General features: G+C 62.5%; 3 protein-coding genes across 3 annotated transcripts; all 3 read left to right on the top strand.

Annotated features, from left to right (window-relative positions):
* Positions 1-314: 314 nt before the first annotated feature.
* Positions 315-8,243, top strand: ABB37_09664 (hypothetical protein; the record flags this gene model as incomplete). Its single annotated transcript, XM_015809279.1, has 1 exon — positions 315-8,243. Exon 1 carries the CDS (start codon positions 732-734, stop codon positions 8,241-8,243), a length of 7,512 nt encoding a protein of 2,503 aa, XP_015652215.1. The 5' UTR covers positions 315-731.
* Positions 8,244-8,848: 605 nt separating this feature from the next.
* ABB37_09665 (hypothetical protein) lies at positions 8,849-11,177 on the top strand (the record flags this gene model as incomplete). Its single annotated transcript, XM_015809280.1, has 1 exon — positions 8,849-11,177. Exon 1 carries the CDS (start codon positions 8,928-8,930, stop codon positions 11,175-11,177), a length of 2,250 nt encoding a protein of 749 aa, XP_015652216.1. The 5' UTR covers positions 8,849-8,927.
* A 512-nt stretch (positions 11,178-11,689) lies between these two features.
* ABB37_09666 (putative protein kinase) lies at positions 11,690-17,724 on the top strand (the record flags this gene model as incomplete). The annotated part of the gene is made up of 1 exon (XM_015809281.1): positions 11,690-17,724. Exon 1 carries the CDS (start codon positions 12,736-12,738, stop codon positions 17,722-17,724), a length of 4,989 nt encoding a protein of 1,662 aa, XP_015652217.1. The 5' UTR covers positions 11,690-12,735.
* Between the last annotated feature and the right edge of the window lie 313 nt (positions 17,725-18,037).

The following is an 18,037-nucleotide window of genomic DNA, read 5'->3' on the forward strand; positions in this document are numbered from 1 at the left end:
TAAGGTTTAAATATATATTGAAATAACATGATAATGGAATAACGGCTGATGCGGAAAGGGATCGCCGCCGCTGCTAACACATTCGTCTTCTTCCCTTCATCGAAAGGGACGGTGTTTGCTTATTGTGGTGGTGGTGGTGCACCGGGACGGAGGTGTCGCAACGCTCCCCGACGTACCGGCTGACGCATGGCGAGAAGGAAGGAGCGTTATTCTTGTTAGTATTGTCTCTCTTCTTCCTACCTCTCCCTCTCTCTCTCTTTCCGCGCCTTTATCTGGACGAACCCCCAACACGTCGCCTCCTTGGCGACCTGAACAGTGCACAGACAAGCGGTGTGTCGCGCAGCATACTTCAACGATGACCGTTACACACATCTCACACCTACACGCCAACAGGTAGAACTCAATTTCGCTGCATCTACCGCCGCCGCCGCAGCAGCAGCAGCAGCAGTAGCAAGAAAACAAAACTGCATGGTGACTGCGTTGCACCACGCCCGCCGATAGACATCGTTTATTACTTTTAAATATATATATATATATATAGAAGTATAGAAAGATCGTTGCTGCTTTCCATAGACGAGGCAACGCACACACACCTCACACAACACACGCATCGCGTTGCCGCACGTCGGTGCATCCTTCTTGTCCTTTTACGGTTGTTGCCACGATCATTTTTGTGTTTATTTCCTAAGATTGAAGCGAAGGCGCAGCTACTGTTTGAGTTCTCACCACAAATGAATCCTTCGACAGTACAGCCCGCACCGGTGTTCTCATCGACGATCGAGGTGCCGCACCTTGGTCGCGGTGCGGAGGGCAGCGCGGCACCACCACCACCGCAGCAACAGCAGCGGTCTCAACCAACAACCGCTGACCTGCATCCGTCGCCTTCTGCACCACCACCACGAAGACGACCACCCGATGCCTTCACCGTCTCGGACGCATCTGCCGATCCGTTGCTGGCCGGTCTGCAGCTCGCGCAGCAGCGACTCGCCTTCCATCTTTCCAACGCCGCCGACACCAGCTTCTACCACGGTGCGGCAGTGACGTCGCTCCTCGTGCCGGTTGAACCGCCGCCGCCTCCGCCGCTGCTCCGCGATGTGGTGGACGCAGTGGAAGTGCCAACCACGGCGAAGGACAACGTTAGCAACAACAATGCGGATGTGCAGCTGACAGCTGAAACGGCGGGCGACACGCAAGACGGAAAGCATCCGCACCATCACCACGACGCACAGCACAAAGCACACACGAAGCGACGCCACGTGAGCAGACGGCAGCGCGTGCACGCGAGACGGGTGGAGGCAGCGCTGAACCCCGCCTTCGTCATCGAAATGCGGGAGCGAATGCCGACACAGGCGCAGAGGTCATCTCCGGCGAAGGATGTGGCGGTGCTGAGCAGCCACAGCACCAGCAGCAGTAACAGCAGTCGTTCCGCATCGTCAGCAGATGCGGGTGGTGACAATGGTGAACTCACACGAACCGCAAACCAGCGGCAATCCTCACGGCAGCGAACCAAGAAGTCGGCATCGGAGGCGGCCGGTGGTGGGGATCGCGGTCAAGACGGTCAACAGCGCAGAGGTCATCGTTCCGGTGCGGCAGATACTTCCAAGAGGAGGTCGCGGCGGCAGCGGCAGGATGAGGAGGAGACGGACGCGCGTCGGCAGACCGGCGCGTCGGGCCTCGACGCCCATCTGCGCGAGATCCCGCCAGCGGAGACCGACGGCGCGGTGGCGGCGGAAGGAGAGACAACGGAGATGGATCAACACCAAGAAAGACGGAAGGACGAGGACTACCGACCCGACGACGATGACGCCTCGGATTTCATCGACGAGCGAATGCGCCTGCTGCAGCACGACGGCACCGCAGCCGATGGCGCGGGAACCGATGCGTTTCTGTTGAAGGGCTACGCTGCCCACGTGCGCCCAGCCGAGCCCTTCCAGCGCGGCCCAGTCCCTGCGTGGGTGCAGCGCTACAGCAACTCACTGCTCTTCGATGCGCACCGGTTAGACCACCGCGACGCCGCGAAGCTGCAGCAGATGCTGGCGGTGTGCGAGGGGTGGGGGCGTCTCGACCGACACGTGCGGCTGCCGGTGGACGCGGTGGTGATGCGGCTACGCGGCGACATCGCGCGTGCACGCCGCTTGCGAGACGCACTCCTTCAAGGGGAGAGAGGTGTGCGCCGCTTCCTCTATTCCGACTCGTACGCGGGGAGGTATGAGGTGTACCACCCAGCGGAGATGGACTGGACAGCAGGAAGGACCGCAACAGGTTCTCCTCAAGAAAACCTGGAGCCGCAGGACTCTGCAAACGGTGAAGTCGAGATGCAGGCGGCGGTGCCGGCGAAGATCGCAGAGCCGTCCGCACCGCCGTCCAGCGCGGGACCGGACGAACACACCGTGATCGTCGTCCCCGCGTCAGATGAGCCTCCGCACGTTGGCGGCGGAAACGGCAATACAAGGAGTACCACGAAACCGAAGAGATCGGCGTCGACGCCCTCGCCGCGCCACACCCCGCTGCTGTTGTCGCGCGAGTTGGAAGCGAAAGACCTACAACGTCCGCTGTTAGCGCAGACGATCCCGGTGTGGCGCCGTCGCGGGGCCGCCGTGAAGCTGATCGGGGAGCTGATCGATTTCTTAGAGGATCGCCTGCGCGTCTTCGGCAAGCAGCTGGACGATCCAACGCACGGCCCGGCGCTCGAGTTGATTGGCGCCCCTGATTTTTCTGGGGTGGACGGGAGCGTGCGGTGCACCTACCCACCGGCGCTGGAGCGGGCCCTGCGGACGACCATCACGAACACGCTGCTGGGCGACGTTTTTGCGACACCGCGCAGTGCCTTGGGCGGCCGAGCCCTGCGCCTGAGCGAGGCCCTGCGACGTCGGCAGACCCCCTGCATACACGACGTGTACGTGACGCAGCTCGACTACCGCCCCGTGTTCGACTACACCGCCGTGTACACCGCGCGGCCGGCGCTGCACGGGTATGCATCGACAGGTGCAGGGGAAGGTGGACACGCACGTGGCACGGGTAGCGCGAATGCCGCGAGTACGTCAGCGGGTACGGACACGCGCAAGTCCTACTCGATTCACGTCGACTACGTGCGCTTTCAGCCGTCGCTTGAGAACTTCGCCGTGAATGCGCTGCGCAGGGGTCACCTCACCAACGCACCGCCTGCCGCGGCACGACGCCCTCCGTCGCTGCAGCTCTCCAGCTCGGCGGATGATTTTTCCAGTGTGCTGCTGGGCTCGTACGTGAACATATTGAACCCGAGCGAAGCGCCAGGTGCTGGTGGCGGTGTGCCTGCCACCGGCCAGAGCGCACGCGCAGCGCATCAGCAGCCACAGCGCGACGACGACGACCGTGAGGCAGGCCGGCGCGGTTCGCTCGGCACCGACGACGCAGCGAGCACCACCGCGGCGCTGCTGCTGGCCCTCTCCCGCTCCGCGAGTCAAGACAACCTCGTCGCCTTCTCTCCCGAGGAGTACCTCATTTCGCTGCTCCTGCGCTACTACGAGCAGTACCGAATGCTGCAGCTCAACCTTCTCCCGTTTCTCAAGAACCGCTTCTTTTATCAGGAGCAGCTCGCCCAGCTGCAGCGGCAGCCGCATCGCAGCACGGAGCTGAACCAGCTGCAGGCTCGGCTAGAGAAACTGGCGGAGACGTCCGCAAACGTGGAACGGGGGTGTCTGCATGTGATGATCCTGCTGTGGAACGCCGTGCTGGAGCAGCGCCGGCGTCGACGGCAGCAACGACGGATCGGCTTGTCTGCTGTGCAGCTGGATGACGGCGTCTTCCGTCCGACGGACGGTACGTGGATGTACAACCAGGAAGCCGAAGGACACGCAGACGAAGACGATGAAGATCCGCCAATTCTTATAGAGCACCGCGCAGCAGCGCAAGGAGAGGATCGAGGTGGGCGAGGCAGCCACAACCACGACAACGGTAGCGGCCGTCGACGTCGTCGCGGTGGCGGCAGCGCGCAGGCGGGCGAAGGACACAGCGCAGCGCCACCGATGACCCCGGAAGAACACCGCGCCCACCCTCCGCTCTTCGACGATGAGTGGACCGCAGCGGCGCCGGCGCCGGTGGTGCACTCCGTGAACGACACTGCAACGTACAGCGAGGGCGCGGCCGACACAACGAATCGGAAGCAGAAGAAGAATCAAAACACCTCCAGCAGTGGAGTGCACAACGCCGCGTCGACGCTGCCGCTGCTCTTCTCGCCCAGCGTACCGGATGCCGGAGCGGCCTCGGCCAGTGCCTCTCCGCTGCTCGCCCCGCCGTCCGCCGTCTCCTCGGCCAGTTCTGATCGCCACGACGGCGGTCGTCATGACCACCCGACGTCTGCTGCGGGAGCTGGGGATGTCGATCTGCCTTGGGCTGCATCCCCAACAACAGCGCCAGCCGTCGTCGCTACGCGCTTCCGCTTCTTTCTTCGCCGCTACGGCACCGTTCAGGAGGTGCCGTACGGGATGGGAGATGATCTGTTGTGGTACGCCGCAGAGGTGGAGGGGACGGACGTGACGCCGACTGAGCCAGCGAGGGGCGCGACAAAAGCAGGAACGAGTACGGCACACCGTCGCTCGACCCCGTCCGCGGATGCGGTCACGCAGGACGACCTACTGTACTTCCAGCTGGTTGTCTTTGCGCGCTCGCACGCTGCCATCGTACCGCAGTACGTCGGCTGCACCACACCGCGACCCATGACCACCGCGAAAGTCGTCTTCTTCAACGAAACCTTCGAGGTCCGCGCGCTGCACGAGCCTGCAGAACTCTTGCTCCACCTCATCCCCGTTACGGCAGGGCCGTCGAAGAGGACCGTCGTATCGACAGTCCGTCTGCGACCGACGCTAACGCGCCGCTACACGCTTCTCCCGCTGCAACCCCCGACGGCCTTTATGTTTCAGGGGAAGCTGTTCACACGCAGCAGCAACCAACACAATATCTCCTCTTCCTCCACGGCAACAGCAACGGCAGCAGCGGCAGCAAGCAAGGCGGGCGGCGTGTCGATGCTCGCTGCAGCGCCGGTGAGTGGCGTCCTGGCCGTCTCCACCACCTGGACAAGTCAGCAAGGTTTGACGATCGGCCAAATCGAAGAAGTCTTTCTACGCGGCGGTCGTGGCGGGGGGGCGGCGGACCCGCTAGACCCACAGTACCTGCCGCTCCTGCGCACCCTGCGCACCTACTACGTAGAACTCGACTCCACGCGGGCACACGTTGCGCAGGCAGAGACGCCGGAGCGCGCGACGCGTCGTGGCCGACGTGACCGTCGCGCCGCCGTGCAGGAGAGGAGGGGAACAACCACACCGACAGCGACGCTCGGGCCGAAAGCGTCCTTCCGGGCCGCCGGCAGATCCGTGGTAATCGAAGGCGGGCGGGCGAACGGCGGGTTGGCCGGTTGTCCTGCCTCGCTCAGTACTCCGGCGAACATCACGCCGATGATGGTGATGGCCGCCGCGGCCGGCGCGCGCGACTACGCCGTCGAGGAGGTGCAGCTGCGGCTGCCGACGCTCCGCCTTCAGTACCTCTTTCGGCGCTGGCTCGTGCGGATCGGTCGCATTAAACCGGCAGATGAGGTTGAGTCTCGCCTGCTGGAGCGGCCGATTCCGCTGAGCGACGCGGACGCCTACGTCGCCCGTAAGCGCGTTCTGCGTTTGGTGGAGAAGGAGGAGGAGGCCCGCAACGACGAGTACGCCGCGTCGGGTGCGCAGTTCGATGCAAAGAGGTACTACAAAGCTCCTTCCGCCATCTCTGGTCTCGCCCTCAGCAACCTGCCGCGGGAGACGCGGCTGAAGCTGTGGCAGGAACGGCAGCGTCGACTGCTGCTCACCCTCAAGGCGAACCGACACGCCTCCGATGCCGAGAAGCTCGAGGCGATCGTGAAGGTGCCGAAGCTGATGATGAAGCTGGTGTTTGACTTCGCGCCGCGCAGTCAGCTGAACCCCCATCGCAAGGTGCGGCCGAAGACGGAGGACATCGATCGCGCGTTGCTGAAGCGGCGCCGCGACAGCCGCATTGTGATTCACATAATGAAGGCGCACAACCTGCCCTACCGCGCGGACGGCACGCCGTTAGAGCCGTTTGTGCAGGCCACCTTTGTGTCCGAGGCAGCCTACACCCGCAGCGAGGTCGGCAGCAGTCCGTCGTGGTTTGAGACCGTCGAGCTGCCCTTTCAACCCCTCGACTTTGAAGAGGACACCCTCAGCATGATCGACGACGATCTCGTCCTCTCCCTCTACGACAAGGTCGAGGTGAAGATGGCGCCCTCGGCCGCCACGACGGCGGCGGTGGCACACGAGACGCACTACCGCGCCGAGCGGCGCTTCATCGGCACGCTGCGCATCCCGTTCTACTCGCTGCACCAGGCGAGTGAAGCGCGTATGGAGGGCGTCTACCCACTGCGGACGCCGCGGTGGTTGCTGGGCTACGACCTGCCGAGCGCATCAGCGGAGCAGAGCAGCCGTCGTGGACTCGATGGTCCGTTTGCGGATGCGGATAGGGGGTCGGACGAAGGCGCCACACAAGGTAATCCGTTTGGCACGGCGCCATTCGTGAGCGCGACGGGTGGAAAGGCGGGAGGAGAGGGTGGTGGCGGTGGCGGTATGCTGTCGCCTTCGTCGCCCTTCTCTCCCGCTGCTGCGGATGCGACGGCGGCTACCACGGTGGTCACGGAGGAGGGTTCATCCACGGCATTCGTGCGCGCCGCCACCGCCGCCACCACCACCGACGTCGCCGGTGTGCACGAGCAGCAAGCCAGCGAGCCGACGGTGCAGCTGTACGTCTCCCTGTGGCCGCCCCTGCAGCGCGATGCGCCGAAGAAGTTGTCGAAGGCCGAGCTGCACCGCAGCGTTCATCAGCTCTTTGTCTCGCCGGAGCTGCACTACCTCCACCGCGTGGCGCTGCGGTGGCAGCAGACGGCGTTGCAGCGCGTCCAGTCGATTGCCGCGATGAACGCGCAGGCCACGACGCGGCAGATCGACCCCTTTGTGGAGTGCTCGACGGGGGATTTGGTTCTCGTGTGTCGGTACATGCTGCCGCGGGGCGGGCCGCCGCCGCCGTCGGTGCGCACCGTGTACGAGGCGATCCGCTACGTCTCGCTTCTCCCCTTTGTGGCGGATATGATGTCCTTTGGTGAGAAGGATGTGTGGAGCACGAACGCGGAGCTACTCGCGATGCGCTCGGGCGACTACGAGGAGCTCGCCCTGCTGCTGGTGCACTTCCTGCGCCACCTCGCACCGGACCGGCCGACCTACGCCGTGGTGGGCAGCGGCAGCATCTATCAGCAGACGATCATGGTTCTGCACGAGTTCGATGACAACGAGCTCTATTTGATTGACCCGCGCAGTGGGTGGACCGTGCCGGCCGGGAAGCCGTACGGCACGCTGCTGCGGGATGTGTACATGGTCATCTCGCATGCGCAGCTGTGGGCGAACACGCAGCTGTCTGGCCTGCCGCACCGCATGACGTGGGACCTGCATAACCCGACGCACTGGCTGCCGTGCTTCGACAGCGTCAAGGACCGTCGCATCCCGGTGTGTCTGCCGCACCTGATTCCGATTCAGCGCGAGGTGCTCGACTTCCCGGCGGCGGATGCCGTGAAGGCGCGCGCGATTGAGGTGGAGCTGCGCGCGTGCTTGAAGAGGGCGTTGCTGACGTGGCGCAATGGATGCCCACCCGCCTATCACCGCGGCGTCGAGACGATATTGCGGGAGCTGCTGGAGGCGGCGGAGGAGGAGCGGTGCAGCTGCGGCTCGGCGCGCCGCACCGACATCACACGCAGCGCGGCGGCGCGGCTGAGTGAGTACTTTGGGGAATCCGTCACGGGTAGTCCGGCCTCCGCGCAAGACAGACACCCACATCAACAGCGCGAAAACGACATGAAGGATGAACAAGGGCGCGAGGCAGCCACGTCCCCGCGCAAGCGACGGCATCACCACAGTCGTCATCGACAGGCAACGGCGAATGCCGAGGAGGCGGAAGGAGCCCATGGCAGAGCTGGATCGCCGCCGCCTGGTGTGTCGTCGTCGATGTGTGCCGCTGCTGCTGCGCTGCGGGTGCTTGGGTCACCCGTCATGGGCTCCTTCAACCCGGCCGATCCGCAGTTTGAAGAGCTGCTGCAGCAGGTGTTTGAGGGCGCCGTGCACGAGGTCGGCACGAATGAGGTGAGCTTCGCGGCCGGCGTCTACGTGAAGAGCTACACGGGCGACGTGTGCGCGATGTGGGTGTTTCTCGTTGCCATCTGCCGCGGCTGAGAGGAGAGGCGGGGGGGGGGGGCAGGGGGGGGCCGCGATGCGGCATTCTTTTCGTCTTTGAACTCCGTGGTTGCGGTGGTGGTCCTACGAGCGAGTGCTCGACGCGAAACGCAAGCAAGAGAAAATGCCAATAAAAATAGGTGAAGACAACGGAGTGGTGAGGGACAAACGCGCACGCTTTATACCTCGTTGGAGAGTGTATTTCATTGATTATATATTTACTTACCTACTTACGATGATGATGGTGTTGGTGATGGTGGTGCACGTCAAACAAACGAAAGAAGGGCGAAGAGCGCCAGCGCGTGTCCACGCGCTGCAATGATTGCGTATGATGATTTAACGATGTTTTGGGGGGACTTTGTATTGTTGGAGGAACCGGACGACACACACATCACTGCGCGCGTGTGTGTGTGTTGGTGTTGGTGTGGCGTGTGATGCGGCAGCAATGTGGAAAACCCGCTGATAAATAAAAAGCAGCGTTTTGTAGTTGATTTAACGCCGCTAAGCGCCACGCTGTCTCGCCAAATATACATATATCCCTCTTCTCTTTCCCCATCAACACTCCTGCTCCTTCGTTCTTTCTTCTATTCACATGTACATCCTCCAGCGTAGGAAGGTAACGCACAGCGAGGACTATTCGGTGCTTTTGTTTTCGCCCCCTCTCTCCTTCTTCGCTCACTCAAGATGATGTCCAAGGCTGCCTTCATGATGCAGGATCACCTGCGACGCAACTACGTGATGATCACCGACATCACCAACCCCAACACCTTCATCGTCCGCGGTCGCCTGCCCTTTCCGCAAGGGCTCACCGCCATTGCCGTCCTCTTCAGGAACAAGCGACCGGCAGATGTGTACGCGCACCCCTACTTCATCGAGAAGCAGGGTGACCCATCGCAGCCCTCCCCGCAGCTGCACCTCACGGAGGAGTCGCAGGGCATCATGAAGATTCTCAGCGGTCTGCGGTACATGCGCGACGACAACGTGAAGCTGGACAACACGATGGTGTGCGTGACGGACTACAAGGTACCGGTGGAGGGTCGGATGCCGCGGGTACCGGCGGAGGCGGCGGAGCCACAAGTCGGGCCGCACATCGCGACACGTTCAGACAACCACGCAGCGGCTGCGCAGGACGAGCAGGAGAAGAAAAGCCACCGCAGCAGCTTGTCGCTGGAGCAGCGAGCGATGCGGCGGCGCAGCGTCCACCACGTCCAGCAGCTGCCGGGCGGTGGGGGCGATAACGGTCTGGGCTTCGGTGGGGGAGTGCGGAACCCCGTCTCGCGCGGCGCGGCGGGTGGCGGGGGAGGCGGGACGTCATCATCGGCGGCATCGGCGGCGGCCCCGTCAGATGATCCAGCTGTTCTCCCCGGCTATTCTCCGTTTCCCACACCGGAGGAGTGTGCGGCGGATGCGTGGGTCGTCTATCGTTTTCTGAAAGCCTCGGTCTTCGGCCGACGGGCACTGGCGAACGAGGAGGAGATGAGCCCCGCTCACCGCCTTCACGCACCCTCCCTCTTCGAGCACCGCCACGGCGGCTACACGGTGCTCTACAACCCAATCGAGGTGAATGAGAAGACCTTCGTGGAGCTGTTGCTGAAGCTGCACCGCGAGGAGCGGGTGGTGAAGGCGATTGTGGTGCCGACCCGACCGGCCTGGCGGCAGCTGCAGGTCTGGGCCGATGTATTCCCTGATGCGGAGCTGATCTGCAGCGGGGAGGTGCCGCTGGTGGAGAGCCGTGGTGGCGTTCCCAATCCGACTCCACCTCCTCCTCGCTCTGCTACGTCTTCGACGCGGGTTGGAGCTGGCAGTGAGGTGCCGGCGGACCTTCACGGCAGCAGCACCGCGCATGTCAGCGGGTATGCCGCGGAGGCGGGTGTGTGGCGCGGCGGCTGCCAAGATCTCGGCGACGGCCTGACCGGTCTCTCATTCCCGGAGGTGGACTTGGAAGCCGAGGCGGCCGCGGAGCGGCGACGGACGGCGGCGGCGACCGCACGAGCGCGTGCGACGGCGGAAGCGGTTCGACTCGAGCGTGAGGAGGAGCGACAGCAGCAGCAGCGGCATCAGCAATCGCCGCGGCACGCACCGCCAACCGCGGCGGACGTGTCGGAAGAGGAACATGCGCATCACGGCGAAGCAAACGCAGCGGCGGACCCCCTCGCGACGCAGCGGCGTCGGCAAGAGGAGAAGATGCGACTTCGACGCGAACTGGCAGCCGAGGAGGCGGAGGAGGCGGAGAAGGCACGTCGGCGCTCTCTCCCTGCTGCCAGTCCGTCCACCCCCTCTCTATCAAGATCACCATCCGCATCGGCAGCAGCAGCAGCAGAAGAAGAAGATGCGGCAGACGAGGACGACGAAAGGGACTTGGTCGACGTCCTCTGGCGCGACGTGTCCTTCTTCACGGAAAAGGCACAGCAGCCGGTGGGCCTGCGGCGCAGCGACCTGGACCGCCTGCGCGTGCTCGTGCCTCGATCAGCAACAGCCACCACCACCGCCTCCCCCGTTGAGCGGGTGGAGCTGACCCCGACCATCGAGCTCCTGCGCATCGCTGGCGACGCGGTCGCTGAGGAGTACGTGCTGTACGACGCCAACAGCGGTGCCCTCGCCTGCACCGACCTCTACCACGGCGCCTACGCGGACCTCGACCCGGCCAACTCATGGATGTGTCGTGTGTGGTTCAAGTTCATGAAGCGTGGCAACTACAAGCGAGCTGACATCGCGCCGCGGTACAAGTGGCTTCAGGTGCTGCGCCAGCGGTCTCTTCCAGCGCTTCAGGCCGCCATTGAGGAGCTGACGCGGACCCGGCCCATCCGCTTTCTGTTATTTGCGCACGGCACCCCGCCGCTGCAGGGCGAGGGAGCAAACCTCCTCCGACAGCAGTGGAGCCTGCCACCGCTGCACCCGGCGGAGATGCCGGGCGATCGACGTGGACGGCGGTGAGTGTGGTGAGTGCGGACTACACACAAGTAGGAAAATGAAAATGAAAAATAGCTGAAAAGATCAGAAGAGAAGCGTCCCTGCTGGAAGGAGAGGTTTGGGTGCGTCGTGGGTTGGAGCTGCGCGGCACCGACACGTCGGTTGTGTGTCTCCGTTGGATCGGTTTCCCTCCATCACAAACGAAGTAGCGTGACCATTCGAAATAATAATAAACAGGGGCGAAAAAAAATGGAAGAGAAACGCAAAGCAGCGAGTACGACAATAAACGTTTCCTTTTATTTTCCTACAAGTGAACCTGTCCCCACGCTAGTCGATGTTTCCATGTTCCCCCCTCTGTGACAGCACGATGGAATGCCAATCTATAATCATCGAAAGCCATAGCGATGAGATACCGCGCACATGTATCAGACGTCTTTGGTACTCTCTCTCTCTTTCTCTCTCTCTGCACCAACTCCCTGTCCCTCTTCCGCTGCCTCTTTCCCTCCCCCTCCCCTCCTCCCTTTCCCCAACCGATGAGCCGTGCACCACGAGCACGTATACGCAGGTGCTACCCGATTTTCTCTCGGTTATTACTGGTTTTTTTTTAGCGCAAGAGAGCGCGATTTATTGCCGTTACTGGATATTTCTTGTTGTTCATTACTTTATCTTTTTTCTTCTTGTTGTTGTCTGTTCTGGAGGAGTTCGCTCCATTCGAGAGCACCGCTCTTTCTTGCTGCGGCGGTGTTTCGTTGATGGGACGGTCGTGATCGCCTCTATTTCTGTATCGCACCCCTCAAAAACCGCCACGAGCGGGTGTATGTATGTGTATATATATAAATACTTAGAACCTTCTATATATCTATATATCTTTGTTTCTCTCTCGTTCACCTTTGCCCCTTTTTCTTTTCTTCCTCCTCTCCGCATCTCGTCCTCTGCCTGCGAACGCTGGAATCGGCGCAGCATCGGCGGCGCTTTCTGTGTGCTTGATCCTCTCCCCACAGACACACATACATATATACATTTATCACGCGCGTATCACCACCTTCTGTCGTTGCTGTTTACTGATCTTACTACCACTACTATATATATATATATATAAGTCTGCTTGATAATCATTACGGTTGTTTGCCACCATAGTTCGTCCTTCTGTTTCTCCGTATTTATTTTTGTCTTGTTATTTCTTCTCTGTACGAATAATACTAATACGACGACCAACGCGCAGGTGCTTTGGTTGCTTCGCCTTGTTTTTCAAATTCTGTTGTTATTATTATTTTGGCTAACAATCTCTTCCTCTAGACGTACGCGTAGATATACATATATATATACTTAGAAGGCGGCAGAACCAGCGTATTGATTCAGCGGTCATCGCCAGAGGTGTGTGTGTGTGTGTGCTTTCCCTCACGGTCTTTCAATAATTTTTCCTTCTTCCTCCTTACATATATAATCCTTTTCAAGGGGAGTAGCTGTTTCTGCTCTTCTCTTGTGCTGCTCTGCAGGCGTAGTCTTCCTCGAACTATTTTAACGACGCTGAGTCTCTCGACAACACACCAAGAGGAAGAAGAAGAAAGGAAAAGCGGCAGGCATGTCTGCTGGAAGCGTCCGCACCGGCTGGAGAAACGGCGAGTCCTCTCCTGTTGACGCCGCCGCGCAGAACGGCAGCACGAACCACAGCAGCCCGCTCCACCACAGCAGTCCGAATAGCACCGCCTTTCACTCCTTCAACACCGCTCCTTCGCCCTCTTCAGACCCCAGAACGAGCACCAGCAGCGGCGACACGCAAAAGCAGGTGTCGGCGCACCGCTTCGATTGGTTGCAGCCATGGCGCACCCCACAAGACTGCCGCGAAGGTGGCTTAGCCCTCCTCGACAGCATGCATGAGATTTTGCTTAACGTGCAGCGCGCGCGGCTATCGAGTGTGCACGCGGTTTACGCGCCACTGCACGGCTCCGTCGGGTCCGCCAGCGCCCGTCTCGCAGACACGCTCGACGACAGCGTCAACGCGTCCTTCACGCTGCGTCTGTCAATGCGGAGTAACAGGCGGCGATCTCGACGGGCCACCGAAGCGGCAGCAGGAGCAGAAGAAGGAGAGGGAGACGTGAGCAGCAACGGTGACGTCAACGTCGTCAGCACGCCGGGGGGAGCCACGTTGATTGACTACATGTTGTCGGGTAGCCGCGCACGTCTGGCGTCGCATATGTGGCTGGACGACGCGACACCGTTGCAGCCATCGACGACGACTGAAGTCGCAGATGAAGCTAATGGAGACAACAGCAAGACGAACGGTGACATCCACGCACAACCGTCTCTCAACGAGCGCGCGGTGGCCTTCCTGCACACCGCAGCTCCACCCCCACCACTGCCACCGCAGCTGCTGCAGCAGCCGACATCTCAAGCCACCACAGCTGCAGCATCAGTCGTGGAAGGCAGCAATTGCTTTGCGCTGCCGGACATGCTGCCTTCATCTCCGTCAGCGCCTGGTGAAGCGAAGGCGGCGTTGCACGCCCCAGCCACTGACACCGTTCCCCCTATCCCCCGCTTCGATGAGCTGAAAGTCGTGCAGGAAGCGCTGCAGCAGCACCAGCAAGCGCACCAGCCGCCGCACCCTCGCAGCGTAGCCGCCCAACAGCAACGGCGGCGTGCGTGGGGCGGACATTCTTCCACTGAAGAAGAAGACGACGACGAGGGAGGTGATCCGGAGGACAATGCGCACGAGGCGAGCCACGATGGGTGTCCGCAGGCCACTGCTCGCCCTGTCCCACCGCCTCCGCCACCACCGATGCTGTTCCCCGGCAACGATGCGCACCATCACGACGGTGATGAACACTCAAGCACGTCATTGAATTCACCTCCAGGGCACGAGGCCGATCGCTGTGCGTCTCTCTCCCTGACCGATGTAGAAGCAGAAGAAGAGGAGGAGGACAGCATCGGTGATGATCTCTCGGATCACATGAGTGCCACGAACTTCGGCGAAGGTGGCCACCTCGCCTGTGTCCCGGGCGACACCCTCCACAACCGCTACTCCCTCCTCAAGGCGCTCGGCGTCGGTCGCAGCAGCCGTGTCTGGCTCGCCGCGGACATGGAGCAGTGCTCGCTGGCTCGGCGGCAGCTCATCCGCGAGCTCGGCGAGCGCGAGGCGCGACGGCTCTTCCGGCCAAACGAGCGTCCGATGTTCGTGGCGATCAAGGTCTTCCGCTGCGGCGCCACCTACACGGACTGCGCCACCTACGAGGCGAAGCTGTCCACCTTTATACAGGACAGCGTGCGGCTGCGGCAGCTCCGCGCCCTCCGGTCACCGCCATCGAACTCGTTCTCGCTGCTCGTCTCACCGACGTCAGCGCGTCACTCCCGCGCCGGCCGCTCGCGCGCGAACTCGAACACATCATTTACGGTCTCTCCCCCCGACGCCTTCATCAGCCCCGGGAGTACGTCGAATGTGCTGGGGATCAGCAGCGCGAGCGGCTTTGGGCACGCCAGCGCCAGCCCGACCGGCTCACTCCTCCGCCAGCGCCTCACAACCTTTCGTGACGCGTTCGCCGTGGAAGGGGCGTACGGCACCCACCGGTGCTTAGTGATGGACGTGCTCGGGTCCGGCGTGGACAAGGCGATCAACGAAACCCACCTCTCCGGCTTTCCGTCCGAGGTGGCGCGAGCCATTCTGCGCTCTACGCTGCAGGGCCTCGCCGTGCTGGCCGCCTGCAACGTCATCCACACGGACTTAAAGCCAGAGAACTTGCTCTTCACCGATTTGGAGGCGGAGGTGGCGGCGGAGATGCGCGCCTTTCAGTCGGCGCAGCTGCAGACGGGGCGCCGCAGCGGGCTGTGGAGCAGCTTCACGCACCGCCGGGAGAGCGTCCTCGAGTACTCGCAGCGCCGCGAGCGGGAGGGCGCGTCGTCGCCGCTGGCGGCGGCAGGGGGGCTGACGGGGCACAGCAGCAGCGGGCTTCCCTCCGCCGCCACCATTCACGAGGAGGAGGAGAACGAAGCGTTAACTTCTGGCGTGGAACGGAGTGGACGGGCGGATGAGCAGCCACGCCGCTCGAGCAGTAGAGGGGGGGACTTCCCGCACCGCACCCGTCCCCCGCGTCACGAGGGCGCCGCAGAGGAAGATACAGCGCCTCTGAGTCCATCACAGCCGCAGGCCGATCCGTCCTCTGCCTCAATGAACAACAACGGTAGTAGTAGTGGTGGTAGTGGTGGTCATCACAGTACTACTGCTGCCGTTCCCACGACGACGATGACGACAACGATGAACCACGAAGTCGGTGGTCGAGGGGGGTCGCCCTTAGTAAGTTCACTCCTCCGTGTAGAATGCCGGGCCGGCGGCGGCTCTGCCGCGTCCAGCCCACCGCGTGCCCGACGTCCGGCCTACGAGGTACGGGTGTCCGACTTCGGTCTCTCCTTCATCACTCCGCCGTGCCTGCGGCTTGGCGTGCGGGCGATGGCGCGCTACACGGCGGAGGTCGGCATCGCAGTGGATGACCTCGTGCAGGACGACGCCTTGTCACAGCTGCAGTGGCTCTACGAACAGCAGCAGCAACTGCAGCGATCGCAAACACGCGCTGACGGTCGCAGATCACCTGAAGCCGTCATGAACCATGGCAACAGTCCGAGTAGTAGCAGTGCTGGTGGGGGTGGGGGATTGGAGGGGTGGGAGTGTGATGCTGCGGCGGTCGAGGGAGATTTAGTAAACGCCGCGGAGCTGCGCGCGCTGCAGCTCGAGGAGGCCCGCGAGGACGACCGCCGCCTGCGCCGGACGTGCAGCGTCGGGGAGTGGGCCGACGATGCGGAGGCGGAGCGTACCGCCGCTGGCGGCAGGATGAAAGAGGAAGAAGACACGGTAGTGGTGGAGCTCCCCGACATAACGGCCGTCGAAGAGACGCCTTGTAGCGCAAAGACGAAGAGGGGCCGTCCACCGCCGTCCGCGCACGCCACGCCTGACCTCGATGACAGAAGTTCTCGCAGCAGCAGCAGCAGCAGCGCCAACAACGGTGACGCAAAGGGCCATCGTCGCGTCAGCGCGGACAGCTCAGCCAACTCGGCGATGAGTGACCACTTCACTGCTGTCGCGGCTGCCCCTTCGACGGCGCTGCACACTGCCAGCTACCACTCGCCCGTGTCGCGCCGTCTTCGTGCGTCGCAGCGAGTGGCGAGCACGTCCTCCAGCCCGCCCTCCCCGCATCGCGACAAGGAACAAGCAGACGAACAGCAGGAGGAAGAGGAAGAGGTGGCAACAGAGGAGCACTACGTGACGTCCCTCACACGACCCGCCGAGCCCCGCCCTCCCCCGCTCGCCAGCTTCACAGCCACGTTGTCCGCAGCGCCAGCGGCGTTGTCGCCCTCCCCGCCACGTCGCTCGCCTCTCTCTGCGCTGGCCAGCCTCACCGCCCTGCGCCGCCTGGAGCTGGACGTGGTGCGGAACCAGCGCTACACCCGCGGCGCCACCGTGCAAAGCCGCGAGTACCGCGCCCCCGAGGTGGTGCTCGGCAACTTCTTCCTCCCCTCCTGTGATGTGTGGTCCATCGGCTGCGTCGCCTACGAGCTCGTGACGGGGCGCTTCCTGATGGACTGCACTGCCGATCGGGAGTACTTTGGGCGGCATGTGCGCACGAAGGAGCAGGGGAGGATCCGCGCCGCGGATGGAAAGGGGAGCAACGGCCCCGACGAGGATGACGACGACAGCGCGGCGTGGGACGAACAGCCGATCTACGTCGACGACCCCGAGCAGGACCTCGATGTGTTCCACCTCAAGGCGATGATGCGGCTGCTCGGGCCGCCGCCGATCAGCTTCTTGCACCAGCACCCGATGGGCCTCTTTGTGGCGGACTTCTTCGATGAGAAGGGCGATTTTAAGTTTTGGCAACGAGGTGAGGCGGAGGGCTGTGGCATGGGCCTAGCAGACGCGTACCGTCGCGACGAACTGCGCTACTGGGGAAGTCGGCGGGGGCCGCGCGGTGACCGTCCTGCTGCTGCTGCGACGGTGGTCACCGCCTCCACCCACGCCCACAGCAGCGACAACACGCTCGATGACGATGATGACGATGCGGCGTGTGATGCAGCGAAAGAGAAGGGAAATGCTCGAGTGCAGCCCGGCAATTCCTCGCAGCGTCTCGACCCACCGTCGTCGGCCGCGCCGGCGGTCCGCGCAGACCTCGGCAACCCGCCGCCCGCAGACACCACGCCTTCCGCGCTTTCCATGACACCCTGCAGCTTCGCCACCACCACCGCTGCAGAAACAGCAGCAGGGAGGGGCGGAGAAGGCGAAAGCGAAGGCGGGGACGTCCCTCGTCGCGCCTTCCACCCGCGTACGTCCGTCCTCGACACCCGCAACTACCCGATGGAGACGCCGGACTGGCAGGAGGTACGGCAGATGATTCGGCGCACGCTAACGTCCGCGGAGGAGGCGAGCGACTTCGAGAACTTTCTGTGGCGGTGTCTGCAGTGGGACCCGACGCATCGTGCGACGGCGGCCGAGCTGCTGGCGGATGCGTGGATGGTGAAGTACAGCCATAAGGTGGCGAATGCGTTGGACAGCGATGCGGAGGCGGAAGAGGGCGGCGCGGATGGGCAGTAGCCCCCACGACCAATCTTTGAAGGATCAAGCTTCGGGCGCGGTGCCGTGCTCTCTTGCGCATCTCCACTTGAACGCGAAACTTTTTTTGGCAAGTGTCTCTCTCTCTCTCTCTCTATATATATATATAGGTGCCGTCATCGTTTTCGAATTCAAGAAGCCAAACCAAAGTACTATGTAAAGGCGTCAACGAAATCTTCGCTGCTGCCTTGCTGATGCTCCTACTTGCCATCGTAGCTTGAGCACGAGTAACACGCATCCGCATATTGCCTCGATTGTTTGCTCCTTCTACTTATTTGGTGGCGTGTGTTTTCTC

Source organism: Leptomonas pyrrhocoris, assembly GCF_001293395.1.
Source record: "Leptomonas pyrrhocoris isolate H10 chromosome Unknown, whole genome shotgun sequence".
NCBI lineage: Eukaryota > Euglenozoa > Kinetoplastea > Trypanosomatida > Trypanosomatidae > Leptomonas > Leptomonas pyrrhocoris.